Below are 22,733 nucleotides of genomic sequence, written 5' to 3'. Positions count from 1 at the left end.
AATAGCTAGTAAGGGACAGAACTTGGATTTGAAACCAGGTTCATCTACCTCTGAAGTCTATTTTCATATTGAATAATTCCCTGGATTTACTTGGATCTTGTGCATCTAACGACTATTTCCTAGTTTTGTAATTGGATTGTAATATCATCTTCATACGTGTTCATAATGTTGTGTTCAGCATTATTGGGTTTGCTGTGAGTAAAACGATGTGGCTGGACCTTGATTTTGTTTTTCTTTTACTTCATTGCAGACTATCTGTCAGAAAACACCTAAGGACTCTCCGAAGTATGAAGTCTGCAAAAGAGCCTTAAAGGAAGTGAGCAAGGTAACTGTGGAACAGCTAGTTCATCGCACAGTAAACCATTCAACACCTTGGAAGAGTATGTGTCTGGCTTTGGTGCCAAATACTGGTAGATTCTCAAAGCCATTTGCACGGAGTTCCTTAGGTAGCTAAAAGACAAAGGTAGCACGGAGATTGATTGGGTGAGTGTATTTGGGATCAGAAGTCAAGGAGTTTGGTCTCTGGCTTGAGCAGCTACATGGATGTTCCTATTTACCTTTACAATAGAAACATAGGGAGAAGCTGCTGACTTCCATTTTGGATAGGTTATAACAGAGGTTCTTACAGAATATCCAAGTTGGCTTGAATAGTGGAGACCTGGATTTGGGACGCGTGGGCATAGGATGGGTTCTGAAGTTGGCAGAGTGGATGACATTTCCTAGGAAGAATGTGTACAGTAAGAATAGTGAGTCTGAGGCACAACCATGAGGAACTCCACCATTCGTCACAGAGGCCACTTAAAACCCAAACCTTACCAAAGAAGGAGGAAAACCGTAATGGCCTGGCAAACGGCAGATGATTTGGTGGAAGGAGGGTCAGCGCTGTCGAGTGCCCCTAGGGGATACAGTGCGTAATGAGTGAGGCATTCATGGGTTTATCATCAGGTGGGTTGTGTCCTCGCAGTGGCAGGTGGGGAGGCCGGATTGCAGTGTGTTAGGAATGAGTGGGAGGCATGGATTTGCAGCCGGCTGGCAAGCGTAGCAGGCTGTTGCAACACGGTGGCTGCCAGTGAGCTGTAGCTGAAAGAAAAGTGTGGGAAGTCTCTGTTTGTTTACAGATTAAAAAATCTGTGGGTACCTTTTAAATGCTAATAGGAATGTCTAGCTGAGAGAAAGCTGTGGAAATGTAGGAGTCAGGATACCGTATGAGCTAGGCAGAGGGGGCAGAGATCATGATAGCAGCAGAAGCTTCCTGAACCCTTGGAGCTACCTCATCACCTTAGATAGAGTCTGGTACACTTTTGCACCACTTTACTGTGAGGTACACTTGAGGGTTTCTTTTAATCAGGTTTAAGTTGACTGCATTTTACATATCCTCATCCTTGAGGATGTACCTACAAAATTATGGGCTTTGTGAGCTAATTTATTTTTCTAACATCCATTTTTTTTCTTTGTCTTTATCTTTCTCCTCTTTCTCCCTCTCTTTCTCCCTCCCCGCCTCCCTCCTTCTTTCTCCGCCTCCCTCCTTCTTTCTCCGCCTCCCTCCCCTCCCCCTCCCTGCCTCCCTCTTTCTTTCTCCGCCTCCCTCCCCTCCCCCTCCCCGCCTCCCTCTTTCTTTCTCCGCCTCCCTCCCCTTCCCCTCCCTGCCTCCCCCTTTCTTTCTCCCTCTCCTTCTTTCTTTCTCCCTCTCCTTCTTTCTTTCTCCCTCTCCTTCTCCCTCCCCCTTCCCCTCCGGCCCCTGTTTATTTTTGAGAGACAGAGACAGAGCATGAGCAGGGGAAGGGCAGAGAGAGAGGGAGACAGAATGTGAAGCAGGCTTCAGGCTCTGAGCTGTCAACACAGAGCCCAGTGCAGGGCTCAAACTCACGAACCCTGAGATCATGACCTGAGCTGAAGTTGGACACTCAACCGAATGAGCCACCAACATCCATTTTGTATTTAAAAGTAAGATTATCTGTGCCTTAGTCCATTCAGGCTGCAGTAACAAAATACCACAGACTGGGTGGCTTTTAAACAACAGGCATTTGTTATTTCTCACAGTTCTGGAGGTTTGAAGGGTCCAAGATCAAGGTGCCAGCATGGTTGGGTGAGGGTCCTCTCTGGTGGCAGATTTCTCCTTGTAGCCTTACATGGTCAAAGGGACTACGGGGGTAGTAGGGCTTCTTTTTTAAGAACACTAATACCATTCATGAAGGCTCTACCCTAATGACTTTTTTTTTTTTTAATATTTTTTATTTAATTTTGAGAGAGAGAGAAAGAGAGCAAGCAAGAGAGGGACAGAGAGAGAGAGAGGGAAACAGAGGATCCAAAGCAGGCTTTGAGCTGCTATTGCAGAGTCCAATGCTGGGCTCGAACTCACGAACCATGAGATTGTGACCTGAGTCGAAGTTGGACACTCAACTGACTGAGCCATCCAGGCACCCCCTCTACCCTCATGACATTTAAAGCACCTCCCAGAGGCCCCACTGCCCCATACCATCACCTTTGGGGGTCAGGGGTTCACCATATGAGCTTGGAGGGGTATAGAAATTTAAACCAGAGCAATCTGCCAACCACTTAAATTCATCTCTGGCCCTATCATTGGTCTGCACAACCCACGTTGGGAAACACCGAGTGAAGAAACTTAGCCTGACATGGGTTACCTAAGGTCCTCCTGCCCATGGGCCTCTCCTCTGGACCCCATATCCCGTGCTGCCTCCTTGGAGGCAGTAGGGGAGATGGTCTTTAGGTGGAGCTGCTAGAGAAGTTCTAACCTTGGATTTGAAGGACATGTTCTCAGATTTTATTTGGTTGTTACTGAGAAGTTAAAAAAGAATTCACACAGAAGAGGAAAGAGGAAGGCAGTAGTAGTTGTTGAATTAGGAATGATATTTAGTGTCTCCAAGAATTTGACATCCCAGTCACAGTAAGCCACAACATTCCTTCAGGCATCTCTTGTTCACTGGGTTTGACACTGGTACTTGTAGCAAAGGCTGGCAAAAATGTAAGGGATCAGTGAATTGCCTTAATCTGATACTATTAGCATACAAAAGGCACTCTGAAGAAATGCTGTCTTCGAGACTTGTTTTCTCTGCATTTCTTTTTCTCTCTTGAGCACAAGTTATGAACATCAGCATCATTTCCCTAGTCTCCTAATATTGTGTGGTAACTAAAACCACTAATATAGTCAGCTCAGGAATTAATCCTCTTTTGCATTTGTGTAGGTTACTGATGAGGAGTTACAGATTCTGGGAAAACAGTATCAGTATTTTCAACAAACAGGTTGTACATATAGAGCATTTATTGTTCAAAATTAAAATGCAGGGTGCCTGGGTGGCTTAGTTGGTTAAGCATCTGACTTCAGCTCAGGTCATGATCTCACGGTTTGTGAATTAGAGGCCCATGTCGATCTCTGTGCTGACAGCTCGGAGCCTGGAGCCTGCTTTGGATTCTGTTTACCTCTCTCTCTGCCCCTCCTCTGCGCGCGCGCGCACACACACACACACACACACACACACACACACTCACACTCCCTCTCTCTCTCTCTCTCTCTCTCTCAAAAATAAACATTAACAAATTTTTTAAAATTTAAAATGCAGAATTTCACTTGTTTGCTTTATCCGAAAAAGAAAGCAATTGGGAGTTCCCAGTATTTATTTAAGAGAGTGAAATTTGGTATATCAAGGTCCAAGTTTTTAGAGCCAGACTCTGTGGAAGGCCCCTGGACAAGTGTCTCTGGATAGTTACTCATTCTTAGAAAACATGAGTAATATCTTCTCTGGTAATTAAACTGCTAATGTAATGAAGTTTTTTTTTTGTTTTTTTTTTTTTTTGTTGTTGTTTTTTGTTTTTTGTTTTTTGTATAGTGTGAATAATGTCATTGAGATTCCTCATACATGTTGCTGGAATGAGAGTTACAGCTTACCGAATTTGGGGCCTTGGAAAATCTTATTGGCCTAGTTGAACAACTCAAAAGCAAGAAAGATGTTTCTCCTCAATAACAATTTGTTTACTTCTGACTTTCTGTTCACATGCTGGGGTGGAGCTAGGGGGAGGGCAATTTCCAGGGAATCTGAAGTTCAGCTGGTACACAATGATGTCTGGTGTTGAAGGAGTGGTGGTCGAGAGAGAGTTTCTTAGGCCTGTGAAGTCTTTGCTGCCGTTCTCTTCCATTTACTCTCCCATGGAAAAGATTAACTGCTTTCACTCTTACCTCACAAAAATGCTACCTCTGTTTGGAGATACTATTAAATTATAAGCTGTTCTCCTAGTGGCAAAATAGCCAAGTCTCTTCACTCTTCTCCTGTAACTACTGCTTCAGCCATTTGCAACAAGGTAGATGTATCTATCTGTTAACAGGGAAAGATCCCTAAGCTATATTGTTACGTGAGGAACAGTAAGTTGCAGAAGAGTACAGATGGTGTGATAACATCTAAATAATACAATGTGTTGACGCACATATGTATGTTATTGGTATGTAGAAACAGTTGCAGAATCATACACATCAAGCTTTGTGTGGAAGGGAGGGATTCATAAGTTTTCTGTTATGCCTTTTAGGTACTGCTCTGTAAGAATGCGTTTCAGGTTTACAGAGGTATATTTTTTAAATAAACTAGGATATTTAAAAAATTAAGAGACCTAAAAATATATCAGTACTTTTATCGAAGGTGATGACTGTTGTCATTCTATTATACATCCTCCCAGTTGGATGTTTGTTCTAATACCGGTGCATGGTATAAACGTACACTGAAAAATGCATTTGTGTGGTACCTGTTTGACTTACTGTTCTACAAAGTACTGCCTAGAACATTGTCTTGCATCAGTGATTGTGCTCATCTGATTATTTCTAAAGATAAATTTCTAGAACTGGGTTTACTGGAAAAAATGTAGGTATTTTTTAAAGGCCCCCAAGGGCCTTCATAAAAGGTTGTCCCTATGTTCATGGCCACCATGATATGTAAATGTTGGTCTTACTGCACACTTCTCAGCATCAGATATTCTTTTAATCTTTGTAAGTTTGAACGACTGAAAATATTTTATTTTCAATTTATATTTCCTTATTAGAGTGTTTGAGCTTTTTTAAAAAAAATAAATTTGTCCTAAAGAAATTAGTGAGTTAAATTTAATAAAGCTTTAACAGCTGCTGAAGGAAGTCATGGCTTTAATATACTGAGCTTGATTTTAATCAAAAACACCAGAGCACACATATCTGCATTAGTCCTTGTCCTTTTGAAATAGCCGTTAAAATGGGCTCTGCTGATGAGACTGTTGGTTAAGACAGTTTGGGAACCTTTTTGTTTTTAATATGCCTTCTAAAACATTGTTTTCTGACATGGTGGCTGACTCTTATCTTTTGCTGAGGGAGTTGATATTTGAAAGTTTAAGAAATAAGATGATAACCCAAACTTAATAATGCCATTTTCCCCTATTTTATTTTATTTTATTTTATTTTATTTTATTTTATTTTATTTTATTTTATTTTATTTTATGTTATGTTATGTTATGTTATTTCATTTTTTATAAAGTAGACTTTATAATTTTTTTAATGTTTATTTTTTGAGAAAGAGAGTGTGAACAGGGAAGGGGCAGAGAGAGAGGGAGACACAGAATCCGAAGCAGGCTCCAGGCTCCGAGCTGTCAGCACAGAGCCCGTAGTGGGGCTTGAACCCAAGAACTGTGAGATCATGACCTGAGCTGAAGTCGTACATACTCTCAACTGACAGAGCCACCCAGGCGCCCCACCCCTCTCATTTTAAAACAGGATTGCTATAAAGAAGCTGTTCCCTCCTCCCGGAACCCACCTTCTTTTTAAGTGATTTATAAACTGTCTCTGAAGGCAGCTTGTTCAGGCAGAAACATTTGCTGAATGTTCCTTGTGTTTTTAGGTGCTGGGTTGTGGGCACTGGGTTTACAAATAATGGAGATTTCACAATCTCTGCTTTTCATTCTTTTTGGAGAGGAAATGCCCCAGATAAGTCTTGAAAGACAGGTAGGGGGGTATAAATCTAGTAGATAAGGAGTTGGTTGGACAGAGCGGGATGAAGGGTATTCAGGCAGAGGGAAAGGGAAGCACATGCAAAAGTGCAAGGGCAGGATGGAACGTGGGGCTTTATCCAGAAATTTTGCAGGGCTGAGGCCCAAGATAGGAGTGGGAACAGGCTTGCAGTCAATAAGCAGTTGCCAGATCATGGTTTTACTAGGACCTAATTCTGAAAACCAAGGGGATCTTTCTAAGGCTTTTAAGCCAAGGCATTTCATGATCAGATTTGAACTTAAAAAGATTGACAGCATTATCTGGAGGATGTGTAAGAGTAGGGTAGCAGCAAGGGATGGCAGAGAATTGGTAGGGAAGAGGGAGTTTGAGCCTGAGTTCCGGGTACAATACAAAGAGAGGGTCATGGACCGTGGAACAGCAGCATTAAGGAGGCTTTATGACTGCTTGGATATGGAGCACAAAGAAGAGGGCGGTGTCTGAGAGCTGTGAGGGCTAGGTTTTTCAGCTGCAGGGAGTGAGTGTTGGAGGTGATGGTCAGGTTTTGTTATTCTCATTCTGAGTTTGAGATGCCTGTGAGTCATCCAAGAAGAGATGTCTTCTAGGTGGAGGTGGAGCCTAGGGGACAGACCGAGTCTGGGAACGTAGATTTGGGAACTGTGAACATACTCCACGAGAGAAATTATAATAATGTCTGGAGCCATGGCTGCCTAGTTAGATTTCACTCTGACATGTCTTAATCCTTTCAGGATAGTGCAGTTTCAGATTCCTAGCCATGATCAGGTATACCCATCATTCCCTGCATCAGTGAACTCTTTAGGTTCAGACTTAAAGATAAGCTGTAACTGAAGATTGGGGTACCCTCCAAATCTAGAAATGCATTAGGCGATCATAAATTGTTTAAGCGTCCATCAGTAGGGGGTTGAATAAATACGTTGTGAAAAGCATATGATCACAGCATAAATTGCATCATATCACGTTCCTGCTGAAAGCCTGCTGGTAAGACTTTTCTCTTTGCACTTGGAATACAATCCAGATGCCTTAAGACCTTGTGTGCTTTGACCCTGGCCTCTAGTTCCATCTTGTGCCATCTTCATGTGTCAGGATCTTATACTTTCTCGGGCACACCAGCACTTTGCCATCGTATACCCTTTGCTCATGGTGTTCACTCTGCCTAGACCAATGCTGTGATGAGGTCTGGAAGGGTCTCGAGCATGGGAGTTTCTGTCTTCATGGAGTGTGGGGTTCCCCACTCTCCCAGTATGTAGATGTGTTCTTGTTCACCAACCTGGAGCTCTCTGAACTTCATAGTCGATCACCAGCCCTCTCCCCTCCCCAGAAGTCTGGTGGGGGAGGGTGTGGTAGGGCTGCAAGTTACAACCCTCTCTGTAATCACTTGGTTGGCTCTGCTGGCAGCTGGCCCCTATCCTTAAGGGCTTTCTGAAAGCTACTTCATTAACATAAACTCAGATGCGGTTGAAAGGGGCTTCTTATGAATAAGAAGACACCCATTTCACCATCATCGCTCTGGAGCTTTTGGGAACTGGGAACAGAAGTAAATATTATAACTAAAAATGCCCCTGTGGCTCTTGTAAATAGAAATTATAAGGACTGTAGGGACTGTGTGCTGGGAACTATGAACCAAGACCAAATAAATCTTATTATCAGAGGACTTTGAATGCGTTCAGTTTGTAGATAATTCAGTAGTTCTAATTACCCTGAAGTTCCTATCCTTGAAGAAATCACTCACCAGTAGTTGCCACCGAAGGTTTCTCTCTTTTAGCATCCTGTGCTCTGGTCCTATGCTTTACAGGTAACAGTCTGCTTAAACTTTGCCTTTGAAGTTGGTAGTCTGCCCCAGCCATTTGTTTTTTTTTTTTTTTTTTTTTTTTTTTCTTTTTTTATTTATTTTTGGGACAGAGAGAGAGACAGAGCATGAACGGGGGAGGGGCAGAGAGAGAGGGAGACACAGAATCAGAAACAGGCTCCAGGCTCCGAGCCATCAGCCCAGAGCTGACGCGGGGCTCGAACTCACGGACCGCGAGATCGTGACCTGGCTGAAGTCGGACGCTTAACCGACTGCGCCACCCAGGCGCCCCTGCCCCAGCCATTTGGACTGCGCATCTTCCCTGGGGCTGTGTGAGGTTTCCCTGGTTTCCCTGGCAAAGGAGAGGAGGAGGGGCAGAGGAAAGGAGCTGAAGGGTCCGAGATCAGACTGTGGGAGAGCCCTCAGAGGGCTCCTCCCAGACTTTTCAGGAGTTTTTTTTCCCCCTCTGTCCTCACATCTTAATACACCACCTCTAATGGGGTACAATGGCTTAACTGTGTAAAACTGTGAGTTCTTTAACTGTCAGAAATGAGTCTCTGGAGCTTCCAAAGTGCAAATTATTTCCTGTGAGAGATCTGCATTTGAAATTAAGGTTTCTCTCCTTGACCTCTTAACCCTCCTTATTATTCTGTGTTCCCAGTTGGTTCGACTGTGCAATGAAGGAGCTCGGAAGATGGAAAGGACTGAAATGATGTACACCATTAATTCCCAGTTGGAATTTAAAATTAAGGTATTCTCGTATTTCTTCATAAACAGATTTATTGCTGCTCTTGCCTATGTCTTATGTAAATAGAGGTAGTTGAGGGCAACAGAGTAGATAGGAATTTGCTTTTCAAAGAAGGGCCATAAATTGATTGCAGAGGGACTGGACTGACCAAGGGAGATAGATGCAGACGGACCAGGCAGCTCTCTTGCTTATGGTCACCAGATAAAGTTGCCTTTCTCCAGGCCACAGGTTACATGTTATCTAACTAGCACATTCCCTCCCACTTCCCTCCCCCCAGGAAGATGCCAAATTTAGGGAAAAAGGTAGTTAAGAAAAACAGAATTTTGGAATGGAAAGGTGATTTCTTTAGTATCCTCAAAGTGTCCTGCAAAACAGTGGTATCCCGTGAATTGGATCACGTGTTCTCCTAAATCAGATAAGGGCACTCCTCTTCCAGTTTGCCAAACAAAGGTTGTTAGTGGAAAGTTCTTTTCAAATTTGTTTTTCTTCCATAATTCTTTTTTGAATATGCGCTCCCTATTGCTGCTTGTCTGATACCACTTAGGAGTGGACGACAGGATGAGTGGAAAAGAAAATGACCATTAATGGCAAATAGAGGTCCCAGTCCTTTGTTGGCTCACAGCTGAGTTCTTAGTGGATGTGAATGCTCACGATTGTGATTCTATTTTATTTTGTAACTTGTAAACTTAATGAAGCAACTTAAAATGACTGGTCATATTTTTTCATAGTAAAAGTGCTCCTAAATTGTGCAGTAGAAATACAGTGATCATCATTTCATAGCCTTATGCAGAGAGCAGATTCTCTGCTATTATAGAGACACTGGTACAGTGTAACTGTATGCTTTTATTTGTATAAAAAAGGAAAATAAAGCCCAGAGAATACTTCATTGTTAACAGGGTCACTGGACTAATGGTGGTAGGATCAGGACTAGGGTCCATATATCCTGACTTGCAGATCAGTGTAAACTCCTTCACTAGAACATTGTGACTATAACTATTTAGATGTCGGAACATGACCCATAATTCTTAGAGCAGAAGGTGATAGGTACTTGCTAAAAACTCACACACACACACACACACACACACACACACACACACTCAGTTATAATATCTTCTACAGAAATTTATGGTAATTTCAAAACCCATCTTTCCCCCATCCCTCAAAAACGAACTTGTTTTTCTCTGTAATTTGTTGTTAAGTATTTTAGAAAATATGTCTAGAAATCAAAAGTTTTATCTCTTCTTTTTTTAAAGTTTATGTATTTTGAGAGAGACCGAGCAAGTGGGGGAGTGACAGAGAGAGGTGGGGGATGGGGGTAGAAAGAATCACTTGCAGACTCCACACTGGAGCCCTATGTGGGGTTCAAACTCATAAACCCTGAGAACATGACCTGAAACCAAGAGCTGAGTGCTTAACTGACTGAGCCACCCAGGTGCTACCTCCCCACCACCCCCTGCCCTGCCCATTTTTTTACAGATTATAAATCCCTAACCAGTTTGATTTTTAAAGACGATAAATTCTTTACCTAACAATTTTTTTTTCTTCACTGAAAATCACTTGGCTTAAGATATCTTTTTTTATTAAAAAACATTTTTTTTTTTAAATTTATTTATTTTTGAGAGAGAGAGAGAGAGAGAGGGAGAGAGAGCATGCGAGAGAGTGCACGAGCAGCGGAGGGGCAGAGAGATGGAGACACAGAATCCAAAGCAGGCTCCAGGATCTGAGCTGTCAGCACAGAGCCCAAATGTGGGGCTCGAACTCACGGACTGCGAGATCATGACCTGAGTGGAAGTTGGACCCTTAACCGACTGAGCCACCCAGGTGCCCCTTTAAGATAATCTTTTTTAAAAAAATATTTTTAAGGTTTATTTTTGAGAGAGACAGAGCGTGAGCAGAGAAGGGGCAGAGACAGAGGGTGACACAGAATCCAGAGCAGGCTCCAGGCTTGCTGTGACCACAGAGCCTGATGTGGGACTCGAACCCATGAACCGAGAAATCATGACCTGAACTGAAGTCAGACGCTTAACTGACTGAGCCATCCAGGTGCCCCAGTTGGCTTAAGATATCTTTAAGGTCTATTTCTCTAGAACCCAAAATTAATTTGTTAATGAAAAATGCTTACCCTAAGGGTCCTTAAAAATAAATGATTAACATCAATTAAGTTCATGAATTTTGGGTTGTTTTCTTTTGATTCAATGCTTAAAATTATTTGCGAGGCTAAAGGAAGATAATCTATGTGTTGATTTATAATGAGGTGCTTAATTCAGGTCACTTAGAAATACTCTTAAAATCTTAGGATCTTATTTCTGTAACACTTTATGGACAACAATGGACATTTTTATTCTGTTCATTTTATATTTTTTATGAAAAAAATTTTTTTTAATGTTTATTTTTGAGGAGCAAAGAGAGAGGGAGACACAGAATCTGAAGCAGGCTCCAGGCTCTGAGCTATCAGCACAGAGCCCGATACAGGGCTCAAACCCACAAACCACAAAATCATGACCTGAGCTGAAGTTGGCCGCTTTAACCGATAGCCACCCAGATGCCCCTCAGTTCATTTTAAAGATGCGAAGATAGATATTGGAAGTTCAGTGATTTGTCCAAGCACACACATTGTTTCATCAAATTTTGTGAGCACTTTCTTTGTGGAAGGCAGCATGAAAACCAAAACATGATCCCTGCATCTAACAGTCTAATAGGAGACTACAGAATTACAGAGGAGTCAGCAAAGTCTACAGCTGTCACAGTAGATGAAGACAGTTGAGGGCACCCGGCTTTTTTTTTTTTTTTTTTTTTACTATTATTTATTTTTATTGTTCTTAGAAGTTAGTGATTCATCACTTACATACAACACCCAGTACTCATCGCAATAAGTGCCCTCCTTAATATGCATTACCCATTTAGCCCATCCCTCTGTCTACCTCCTGTCCAGCAACTCTCAGTTTGTTCTCTATAGTTAAGAGTCTGTTTTACTGTTTGACCCTCCCCATCTCTTTCTCTCACTTTTTTTTTTTTTTTTTTTTTTTTTTTTGTGAGAACACTCTCATGGGAAGGGGGTGGTCATCCCTACCTGTGAGGAATAGAGGGGTGGGGAGCACAACCTTGCAGCAGTCAGGCGAGGCTTCATCCCAGAGTTATGTTTGAGCTGAATCTTGAAAGGCGAGTTAAGAAGAGGCTTCTGGAAGTTAAAAGCAGGAGCAAATGCACAGGGCATGGCTTCAGCTGCTGTAGTCCAGCAACTGTATGTGTCCAGTGTGGGTAGGCATGAGGTGCAGGGGGAGTAAGGCAGAACCAGAACAGTAAAAAGCAGCTCATGTGGCACCTTGTGTGCCAAGAGGAGCAGCTGAGCAAGGTCATTTGGGAGAGAGTGAAAAGTTCTAGGCAGGGAAGTGACACTTTAGTGACATGGGAAAGTCCTTTTGAACTTATTCCAAATCCAGAAGTCATTGTTTTTTAATGTTTATTTTTTTTGTTTTTGAGGGGTGGGAGGGGCAGAGAGACAGAGGGAGACAGAGAATCCCAAGCAGGCTCCACACTGTCAGCACAGAGTCTGATGCGAGGCTCGAACTCGCAAACTGTGAGATCATGACCTGAGCCAAAATCAAGAGTTGGACACTTAACTGGCTCAGCCACCCAGGTGCCCCCCAAGTCCAGAAGTTATTAAAAAAAATTGATGAGTTCATTTGTATGAAAAAATTTAAAGATTTCTCTATAGAGGGCAAAAATAAAAGACATAAAAAAGTGAAAAGAGAAATAGCAAACTGGAAAAACATTTGCAGCTCACATATCAGATAGTAGATTAATATTTTCAACATATAAACTCAAAGTGATAAGAAAAAGATAAGGAAGACAGGGCATCTGGGTGGCTTAGTCCATTAAGCATCCAACTTCAACTCAGGTCATGATCTCACGGTTCATGGGTTCAAGCCCTGAGTCAGGCTCTGTGCTGACAGCTCAGAGCCTGGAGCCTACTTCAGATTCTGTGTCTCCTTCTCTGCCGCTTCCCTGCTCTCTCTCTCTCTCTCTCTCTCTCTCTCTCTCTCAAAAATAAATAAACATTAAAAAGAAAAAGATAAGGACGAAAACCCATTAGAAAATTCCAAATTAGAATTTGGACAGCTGTATGAGCTTGGACATTGCTTTATGTCTCAGTTTTCTGAACCTTACAGTGGGACTGATAATGGTACTTGCCCTTGGAGTTCTTGTGAGGATAAAATTAATTTACTAGATGTGAAGGACTTGGAACAGTTCTGTTTCATAGGAGGCAAGCAGTAAATATCATTCAGATTCTTGGTTGGAATAGTTTCATAGGCCTGGTGGGCATGTTGCGGTGCTGGAGAGTGAATAGGATGTGAGACTGTTTAGACAGATTTGGCTTTTCATCTAACAACCTTGGTGGGAGGAAGGGAAATGAGGGTTATAGGGAAAAAGTCGGTCACCAAACTGAGATCAGAGACCAGTTTGTGCCTCAAATCCAGTGTTTTTTCCACTAGACCACAGCTTTCTCTAGAAGTTGCCTCCACAGAGTTGAGGAGGATTACTTTTTGGCTTGTCATGGGAAGTTTGGCCTTATAAATAAATACATGGGGAAGTAGAGGATTGTCGGGCCACACCATAAGCTGTAAGTTAAGAGAAATTGAGTGGGATGGTGTTGTATTGGTGGGTGGATGGATTTGCTGGTCATTGTTTGGGGGCCTTGCTAATAAGTAGAAGTCTAGGATATAGCAGACAAAATGCAGAACCGTAAGGTGTTAAAAAGATCACAAGAGACTCTTAAATATAGAGAACAAACTAAGGGTTTCTGGAGGGGAGGTGGATGGGGCAATGGGCTAAATGGGCAAGGGGCATTAAGGAAGGCACTTGTTGGGATGAGCACTGGAGGTTATATGTACATGATGAATCACTAAATTCTACTCCTGAAACCAATACTACACTATATGTTGACTAACTTGGTTTTAAATAAAATTTAAAAGTGTATATCTATTATTAAAAAAAAAGTCTTTGTGCTATGAAAGACGGTTTGGTGGTTTTTCAAAAAGTTAAACATAGGGTTACTATATGACCCAGCAATTCCATTCCTATGTATATACTCAAAATAATTGAAGACATTTGCTCAAATGAAAACTTGTACACGAATGTTCATGGCAGCATTATTCATAATAGCCAAAAAAGGGGAAACAACCCAAATGTCTATCAACAAAATAGGTGAATCGATAAATAAAATGTATATTCATACAATTAAATAGTGTTTAATCATGAAGTACTGAAGTCTGACACATGCTACCACATGGATGAACCTCAGACTTGAAAGTCCTGTACTATATAATTCTGTTGATGTGAAGTGTTCAGAACAGGCCAAGGTATAGAGTTAGAAGGTAGATTAATGACTGCCAGGGCATGAGCCGAGGATGGGAAGGCAGAATGGAGAGTGACTACTTATTGCATGTGGGGTTTCATTTTTTAAAATCTTTGTTTATTTTTGAGAGAGAGAGAGAGAGAGAGAGAGAGCAAGCAGGGGAGAGGCAGAGAGAGAGCGAGACACAAAATGTGAAGTAGGCTCCAGGCTCTGAGCTGTCAGCACAGAGCCTGACACAGGACTTGAACTCACAGGTGAGATTATGACTTGAGCTGAAGTCTGATGCTCAACCGACTGAGCCACCCAGGTGCCCTGGGGTTTCTTTTTAGGGTAATGAAAATGTCCTGGAATTAGGTAGTGATGATCATTGCACTGCATTGTGAATGTACTAAAAATCACTGAATTATATATACACTTTAAGATGGTTAAATGATGAATTTTATCTCAACTAAAAAACAATTTAGTCTTCAGTGGCTCTTTGTCTCACTGACCCATAAAATCAGTTAAATTTTATGCTGAGACGAGTTTTCTAGGAAAAAAAAGAATGGAAACTCTTTTCTCCATAGGAATTATTTCAGTACTTTTAAGGATATATTTTTATTCATGGATTTCTTTTCCAATGTTGGTTCTAGTCAGAGTTTCTTAACTAGAGGAATTCATTTATTCTGACTTTGGATTGTTTGGATTCTTTTCTTTGGATCATTTCAATAGTTTCTTCCTTTAAAAAAAAACAACACAAAACTGTCTGAGGGGCACCTGGGTGGCTCAGTCTGTTAAGCATCTGACTTAGGCTCAGGTCATGATCTCACGGTTCATGAGTTCATGCCCCACCTTGGGCTCTGTACTGACAGCTCAGAGTCTGGAGCCTGCTTTGGATTCCGTGTCTCCCTCTCTCTACCCCTCCCCTGCTCACATTCTCTGTCTCTCTGTCTCTCTCTCTCAAAAATAAATAAACATTAAAAAAATTAAAAAATATGAGTTTAATCTTCTAACAATAAATTTTGAAACAAAAAACATTTATAACATTACATTTTTATTTTCCAAAAAAGCATTGACTTCTTAAAAGCCACTGTGGGTTTTAGATCTTTATTAGAAATTTATTTTTGCCTAGTGGAATATGAGGAATCCATAAAAATCAATCTATTTTAAAAACAATGCAGTTTAAAAAAACTTTCTTCTCCCATCTCCTACACCAAGAACAGTTGTAGGGTGGCATGTATACTGGAACTTAACCACAACACTGTCCTTGGTTTATCCTGTAGAGTTACACGAAATACAATGATAGCCCTGGACTCCCAGTAATTGCAGCCCTTCCCAGGACCAAACCCGATATGCGATCCCTTGTGGTGACCTCTTGGGTGTGCTGGTGGGGTCCTCCGGAGTTATCTAAGCATCTCTCTGTCTGTCTTTGGTCTTTAAAGTCTCAGCCATCTCAGTTGGATAATCGTTTGATTTGAAATTTGGGGGCTGGAAACTCCATGAGTTTCCCTTAATAGCCAGCTTTGAAAGTTTGAGGTCAGCCATAATCTTTCATCTTCCTTTTAAACCTTCAGGAAAATAGTATGTAACTGATGAGCAACCTCCTTATAAAAGTCCCTTTATAAAAGTAAAAAAAAAAAAAAAGTGAAATCTTTTCTTAGCTCTTATTTCCTCTCTAGTATCTTCCTCTAGCTATTTTTATTCACTGTTCTCTGAAAAGGATGACATTTGGTTGGACCATACTACTGTACTACCGTTATGTTTTGTGTGTCCAAGAACTCTTGCTTATTCTATGGATACAGTTTTTTTTTTTTTTTTAATCAGATTTTTGGCAGTAAGCATTTATGGTAACTTTAAAAAGAAAAAAAAAGCACCCAAGGATAAGGATTGTTCTTTGGCTTTGAGTTTTCCAGTTGGAAACTAGGTGCTGGGTAAAGAAAAAGCAGTATGTAATTCCTTGGATAGAGCCTTTTCTATGAGATTAAGATGGATTATTTTGGAAAAACATTGTTTTCACAGTCAGAAAGTGGCATGATGCCTTCAGAGATGAATTTCCATGAGGAAAACTGCTATAAACTTAAGAACTGGTGTTCTCCAAAATATGGCTAAGTAGGTAATCAGTAGACAAAACATAGTTTGTGGGGAGTTTTTCTTTCTGAATAAAGTCTTTTTAAAAAATTTTTTTTAATGTTTATTTTTGAGAGAAAGAGAAAGACCAAGTACGAGTGGGGGAGGGGCAGAGAGAGAGGGAGACACAGAATCCAAAGATGCTCCAGGCTGAGTTATCAGCACAGAACCTGATGTGGGGCTTGAACTCACAGACTACGAGATCATGACCTGAGCCAAAGTCAGACGTCTAACCAACTGAGCCACCCAGGCACGCCTTGAGCAAAGTCTTTTTATTTATTTTTTTTATTTACAACAATTTGTTTTTAATTTTTATTTTTGAGAGAGAGGGAGAGAGAAAGAAAGAATATAAGTGCGGGAACGGTAGAGAGAGAGAGAGGGAGACACAGTATCCAAAGCAGGCTCTAGGCTCTGAGCTGTCAGCACAGAGCCTGACTTGAGGCTCAAACTCACAGACCATCATGACCTGAGCCGAAGTCAGATGCCTAACCGACTGAGCCACCTGGGCACCCCTTGAATAAAGTCTTTTTATTTGTTATTATTTTTTTATTTAAAACAATTTTTTTAATTTTTATTTATTTTTGAGAGGGAGGGAGGGAGAGAGAGAGAGAGAGAGAGAGAACGAACGTGAGCGGGGGAAGGGTAGAGAGGGAGACAGAGAATCCGAAGCAGGCTCTGAGCTGTCGGTGCAGATCCTGATGTGGGGCTTAAACCCATAAACCTCGAAATCCCGACCAGAGTTGAAACTGGATGCTCAACCAGCTGAGCCACTCAGGCACCGCTGAATAAAGTCTTTTTAGTTCATAGATTGAATGCAGATCTTTTTCGTTTCTTAACTACAATAATCGTATATTCAGATTCTGATTTGTGGTATTTAAAGTAACTACAGTTGATACTGATGGATTTCATTTTGTGGCTTTTCAGTTTTAAGGGACTCCTTGTCAGTCTTCCTTTTCAGGTGAGAGTTAATGGAAGGGTAATAATATTTGGCTGACTCAATAAAATTTTCTCAGTGAGTTTTAGGTTTTTCATATTGTAAAATAATTGTTCTCTTTTTATTTTCTCTTGAAGAATGTAATGTACTTTAATAATTATATTTCACTATTATATACTTACAAGTAATGATGTATCCCATGATATGTATCATTTGTTTCGATGTGAGTTTTTATTTTCCCTTCCACAGTCTTAAAAGGACTTTAATTTGGCTTCATACACTGAGTTTTTCTCGTTCTGCAGCCTTTTCCTCTAGTCTCCTCTTCCCGGTGGTTGGTGAAAAGAGGTGAATTGACAGCCTACGTGGAAGACACGGTGCTCTTCTCAAGAAGGACATCGAAACAGCAAGTCTACTTCTTCCTTTTTAACGACGTACTCATTATCACCAAGAAGAAGAGGTAAACCCTTTTGTGAGGTTGCTGGCTGTACATCCAGCGTTAAGGCTCTGTAATTCAAATGCCTTTTAGGGGTGATTATCCTTTAAAACTTGTGAGGTTAGACGCATAATTTCTACATGTGGAACCATGAAGGAAACCATGTTTCATTGTCTTCAAATTACATCCACAGTTAAGACTCAAATCATTGTCAACATCATCATCCCAGCCAACCTCTGTTGAGCTTTTATAGTGTGCAAGCCACTGTTCTGAGCATTTGACACACTTGTGTTGCTGGATTTTCACCAAGTCCCTGGGGAGGTAGCACTCTTATTATTCCCCATCAGCTTTTTTCAAACTTCGTCTGCCATAAAACTGTTTTATAAAACAAACAGATCAAAGTAGCTCCAGCTCAGAACAAGCTGGGATGCAACTCTAGTGTTTGTAACTTAATTTAAAATCCACTGCTCTTAACGTTTTCTGGTCTAGAAAGTCTCCCTGTGACTGGGAAAATGTACACCAGTACTTCCTTCTGAAGGGACTAAAGTAAATCATTTGGCAGAATGTCCCTTCTTACTTTGGACTTTTGGTTGTATATTCATGTTCCGTTGTAGGAAGACATCCAGGAGGAATACTGTACACACTTTTTTTTTTTTTTTTTACACTATTTGTTCTAACTATCCCTACTCAAAACACACACACACACACACACACACACACACACACACACACACACACTCCCCTCGGCTCTGCCTTTAGCAAACATTCTTCATAAGTGTATTCAATGTATATAGGATTGTAAAGTATTTTTCTACTGGTCCTTCATAAATATTCTGTATTTTCTAGAATATGAACTTAGGGGAGAAACATACATCCGTGGTGTGTTTCCACATAGGAAGACCAGGATGGTGGGCTGAATTACTGCCATATAATAGGAGTATGGGCAGTACATGGAGTCCAGTTTAGACAAGATGAAGAAGAGAATCATGGTAGCAGACTTCTATGGATACATAAAATAAATGTACAGATGTATCAGATAGTTAAATTCTCTGAGTTGCTGACAGTTTAGCTTGAAAATTCAAACTAAATCAAAACAGAGTTTGAGCTTTCCTTTTTGCTCCTTTTAATCAGACTGCATTATGACTTATTTCACTTGCTTGGCTGTCTAGCTGAGCTGAAGACGATGAAAAGCCATCATATGACTATGATAAATACATAAAGATGCCGATTAGTGTTTTTCATACTTAGGAAAATAGTGTTTCCATAACTTCAAGAAGAAATGATTTCTCATACCTGCGGAAGTGTAAATAGTTCTAATAGCTGAGTAGGTTTTTATAAATAAAAATTGGAGAGGGATTATAATTTCAGGTTTTTGTGTTTTGTTGGTATCCTCTGAGATAGCATGTTTCTTCAGGCTTTCTTTGAGATGTCTTGTCTTTAGGGCAAGTAGTTCTGTGGGACTCTTTAAATGCCATTGCTCTGGACATTTAACATCTTCCAGCTGTTGAAATATTTGTTCTGTCTCAATGGACCAAAAGCTTTAGCTAAACTTCTTATTTTAATGATAAAATATACATTGACAGTATGAAGCCAATTTTAAATATAAATGTACCTTTGATAATGATGTCTTCAGTGACTTGATGAAAACATTAAGGGTATTTAAACTAGTAGAATACAACTTTTACTCTCGAACTTGACTAGAACTACCCAATAAAGGCAGACATTTGACCTTCAGAATTAAGGTATATACCATTCTACTTAGCAGTGTACTTTGTCCTCCACAGCAGATTCTGCCATTACTGTATAAGGAACCTTGCTTTCCTAGCTCTCTCACGTTTATTTGCTCGGGTACGTTCAAACTTGTCTTATTAGTAAATGAAACAACAAAATCTACAGCGCCACGGGAGAGGCCAGCCTTGGTACCTAACTTTGCCTTTACCCAAACTGGGATTTCTTTTGCCCTTACCAGTTAGCTCATCATATTTCTAAGGTGCTCTTGACAAGGAGAATAGCATCGGAGGCTCAAGTTGTTAATGACCCGAATACCTGGTGAGGGTGACAAGCAGACCACAGAGACTTGATAAACAGGCTTGGTTAAAAATGTACAGTATGCTCAGCCGTATTTACACTGTTGCTTCAAGGAAGCAAGTGCAAATGCTTCGCATGCCAGAGGCAGCAGCGAAGGAGATACAGCAGCTTTGAAGAAGGCAATAATTTCGGCTTGGCTACAAGGTACAGATAAAAGATACTTATGTGTGCCAGCCCCGTAGGACCCATGCAGCCACCCACTGCCTAATTGTAATGCCAGGGTTCAGCCAAGGGGCTTAGCTGCTGGGTCTCCAGTGGGTTTCAGCTTCAGGGAGGCTCCTGGCCACCGGGGGAGGGCAGTTACTCTTCCTCCTCGGACCCAGTCTGGCAGATGGTTTATGCTGAGCTCGTTCCACAGACTGCCTTGTGTGTGGCCTCCTCCGCTTCACAGTGCGTGTATTAGTGCTGGCGCTTGCAGAGCGCTTAGCGACCATGGAGCTGTCTTCTAGGTCAGGGATTTTCACCTTTTCTAGCATATCAGAGGAGGTTTATGGGGCACCTGGGTGGCTTAGTGGGTTAAACGTCCGACTCTAGATTTCGGCTCAGGTCATGATCTCGCGGTTCATGGGTTTGAGCCCTGCATCCAGCTCTGCACTGACAGCATGGAACCTGCTTGGGATTCTCTGTCTCCCTCTCTCTCTGCTCCTCCCATGCTTGTGTTTTGTCTCCTTCAAAAAATAAACGTTGGGGCGCCTGGGTGGCTCAGTCGGTTAAGCGTCCGACTTCGGCTCAGGTCATGATCTTGCGGTCTGTGAGTTCGAGCTCCGCGTCATGCTCTGTGCTGACCGCTCAGAGCCTGGAGCCTGTTTCAGATTCTGTGTCTCCTTCTCTCTAATCCTCCCCTGTTCATGCTCTGTCTCGCTCAGTCTCAAAAATAAATAAATGTTAAAAAAAAATTTAAAAAATAAAATAAACGTTTAAAAACAAATAAAATATCAGAGGAAGTTTAAAGTCTCCGTTAGCCCTGGGATGTTTGCAGATCACTGTATTCATAGACTGTCCTACCAGATTCCTGCAGGATATGTGACCAGATAGACTCTTCTGGATGAGAAAGTGAATTCTTCGGTGGTTGAAGCTTTGACTGCGGGGTATGTGGGTACTTCTAGAGCAGAGTTCTCAAGTCGGCACTGTTGAGGCCACACAGTTCTTTGTCACAAGGGCTGCCCTGTGCTTTGTAGGTTGTTTTAGCAGCATCCCTGGCCTCTCCTCGCTAGCAGCACCTCCTTCTCAGTGGTGACAACCAAAAAGCTCTCTAGACATCGTCATGTGTCCCTGGGACGCCAAATTGCCCCCAGCGGGGAACCACTGTACCACAGTCATGGCAGACTGTGAACCAGCACAGTAGTGAAGGTGTGCAAACCTATCAGACCTGACACAGCCGTGACAGGAATATTGTAAGAAAGGAATAGATTGCCAGGTTAATGAATAATAACTCATTTGTGCCTCATAATAACTTATTTATGATGATCGATTACAGTGTGTAGGCTAGACTATACCCATGAACAACCTTAGAGACCAAGTAACTGTAGTCTGGTCTCTAGTTTTGAAATGTAAAAACTGAACCTAAGACCTAAACACTTCACATTCTCCAAAGCCTTATTTTTTTAATGTTTATTTTTTGAGAGAGAGAGAGAGACAGAGACAGAGTGTGAATAGGGGAGGCGCAGAGAGAGAGGGAGACACAGAATCTGAAGCAGGCTCCAGGCTCTGAGCTGTCAGCACGGAGCCTGATGCGGGGCTCGAATCTACAGACTGCGAGATCATGACGTGAGCCGAAGTCAGACGCTCAATTGTCTGAGCCACCCAGGCTCCCCAGCCAAAGCCTTATTTTGTAAGGTAGTTAACCACCTTATTCTCATTCAGTGCCTTATATCTGGCTTCAGTCTCCCCTCCCAATTTCTTCTGAGACAAAATGCAGATCCCCCTCTGTTCGTTTTCATCGGCTGCGGTAGCAAAGTGTGACAAACAGGATGGCTCAAGACCATGGGAATGGATCGTGTCACAATTCTGGAGGCAGAGGTTTGAAATAAAAATACTCGCAGTTCCATGTTCCGTCTGAAGTCTCTGCAGAAAATCCTGCCTCACCTGTTGCAGCTCCTGGTGGCCCCTGGGCTTCCTTGGCTTACAGTAGCACAACTTCAGTCTCTGCCTCTGTCTTCACACGGCCTTCTCTCTGTGTCCCAGTGTATCTCAAAATCCCTCTGTCCTTATAAGGACGCCAGTTACTGGATTAAGGGCCTACTCTGCTCCAGGATGATCTCACCCTAACTTGATTACATCTGCAAAGACCTTACTTCTAAATAAGGTCCCATGTACAGGTCTCAGGGGCTAGACTTTTCGAGGACACAGTTCAGCTCTCTACATTGCCCAGACCATCACCACTGTTGAATTATGATTATAATCAGATAAAAAAAAAAAATGTGCCATAAGCCAGTTCTAGAACACACCTTTTTTTTTTTTTTTTTTAACATCGATGGATGATGCCATTTCTCATAATTTTGGAATGTCCTCATGGTCATGTGACTTGAGCACCTATATTTTGAGGGCTCCTAGGTCACCTTCATCCACATTTTCTCTCTCACACCTGTTCCTTGTCCAAAGTCTCCCCTTCCTTTGTTCAAGCCACCTCCATGCATCCAGGTGCTCCTCAATAAACCCAAGAGATTACTTTGGTTCCTTGTCCACAGGTGCTCCCCTATCCAGCCAATACTGACCTCATAAGCAGCCTGTGAAATTGCTTTTCTCCTCTCACAGGGCTACTGCCCTTGTGGAGCCACCTTGAATTCACCTGTGACACACACCCGACTGGAGTCCTGCCACCATCCTCCGTCCACTTTACGTTCCACAGCCAGAGTCTGCTTTTTATCTTCTTATTTTAGTTTTTTAGAGTGTGCTCTTTGAAAGGCACATCTACTCAGTTCATCCTTGTAGATGGCCCTTCTATGGCCTTACCTTGCACTAGCCTCACTGAACCCCTTTTTAGCCACCAGGACCTGGCACCTGTTTCTTTGCCTGGATTCTCTCCCTCCCCACTGATCCACTCCACCCAAGCCTTTTCTAGGCAAAGCCCTTTTTATTCTTTAGGTCTTCAGTTAATTGTCATACCCCCTGGGTGCTATGATCCAGTCCTCTGGAGTGGGTTCAGTTCTGTTGCTTTATGGTCCCATAAAACCCTGTACTTTCTCTGTGGTAACATTTGTGTTACTGGGTGTTCATATCTGTCTTGTTGACCTTTGTATCCTCAGTGCATAGCCCAGCACCTGGCCCATAATGATCATTTATAAATATCT

At 41.8% G+C, this 22,733-nt stretch overlaps 1 protein-coding gene across 3 annotated transcripts in view; it reads left to right on the top strand.

The window, feature by feature from the left end:
• Positions 1-22,733, top strand: part of ARHGEF26 (Rho guanine nucleotide exchange factor 26) — a 133,264-nt gene that overhangs the window by 77,242 nt on the left and 33,289 nt on the right. For all 3 annotated transcript variants that reach the window (XM_042999001.1, XM_042999002.1, XM_042999003.1), the window contains 3 exons: positions 251-325; positions 8,440-8,529; positions 17,225-17,379. In XM_042999001.1, coding sequence (XP_042854935.1) covers positions 251-325; positions 8,440-8,529; positions 17,225-17,379 — 320 coding nt within the window. The remainder of the gene's footprint in view (positions 1-250; positions 326-8,439; positions 8,530-17,224; positions 17,380-22,733) is intronic.

Source organism: Panthera tigris, chromosome C2 (assembly GCF_018350195.1).
Source record: "Panthera tigris isolate Pti1 chromosome C2, P.tigris_Pti1_mat1.1, whole genome shotgun sequence".
NCBI lineage: Eukaryota > Metazoa > Chordata > Mammalia > Carnivora > Felidae > Panthera > Panthera tigris.
The sequence above is the reverse complement of the archived record's forward strand: the minus strand, read 5'-3'. Positions and strand labels throughout refer to the sequence as shown.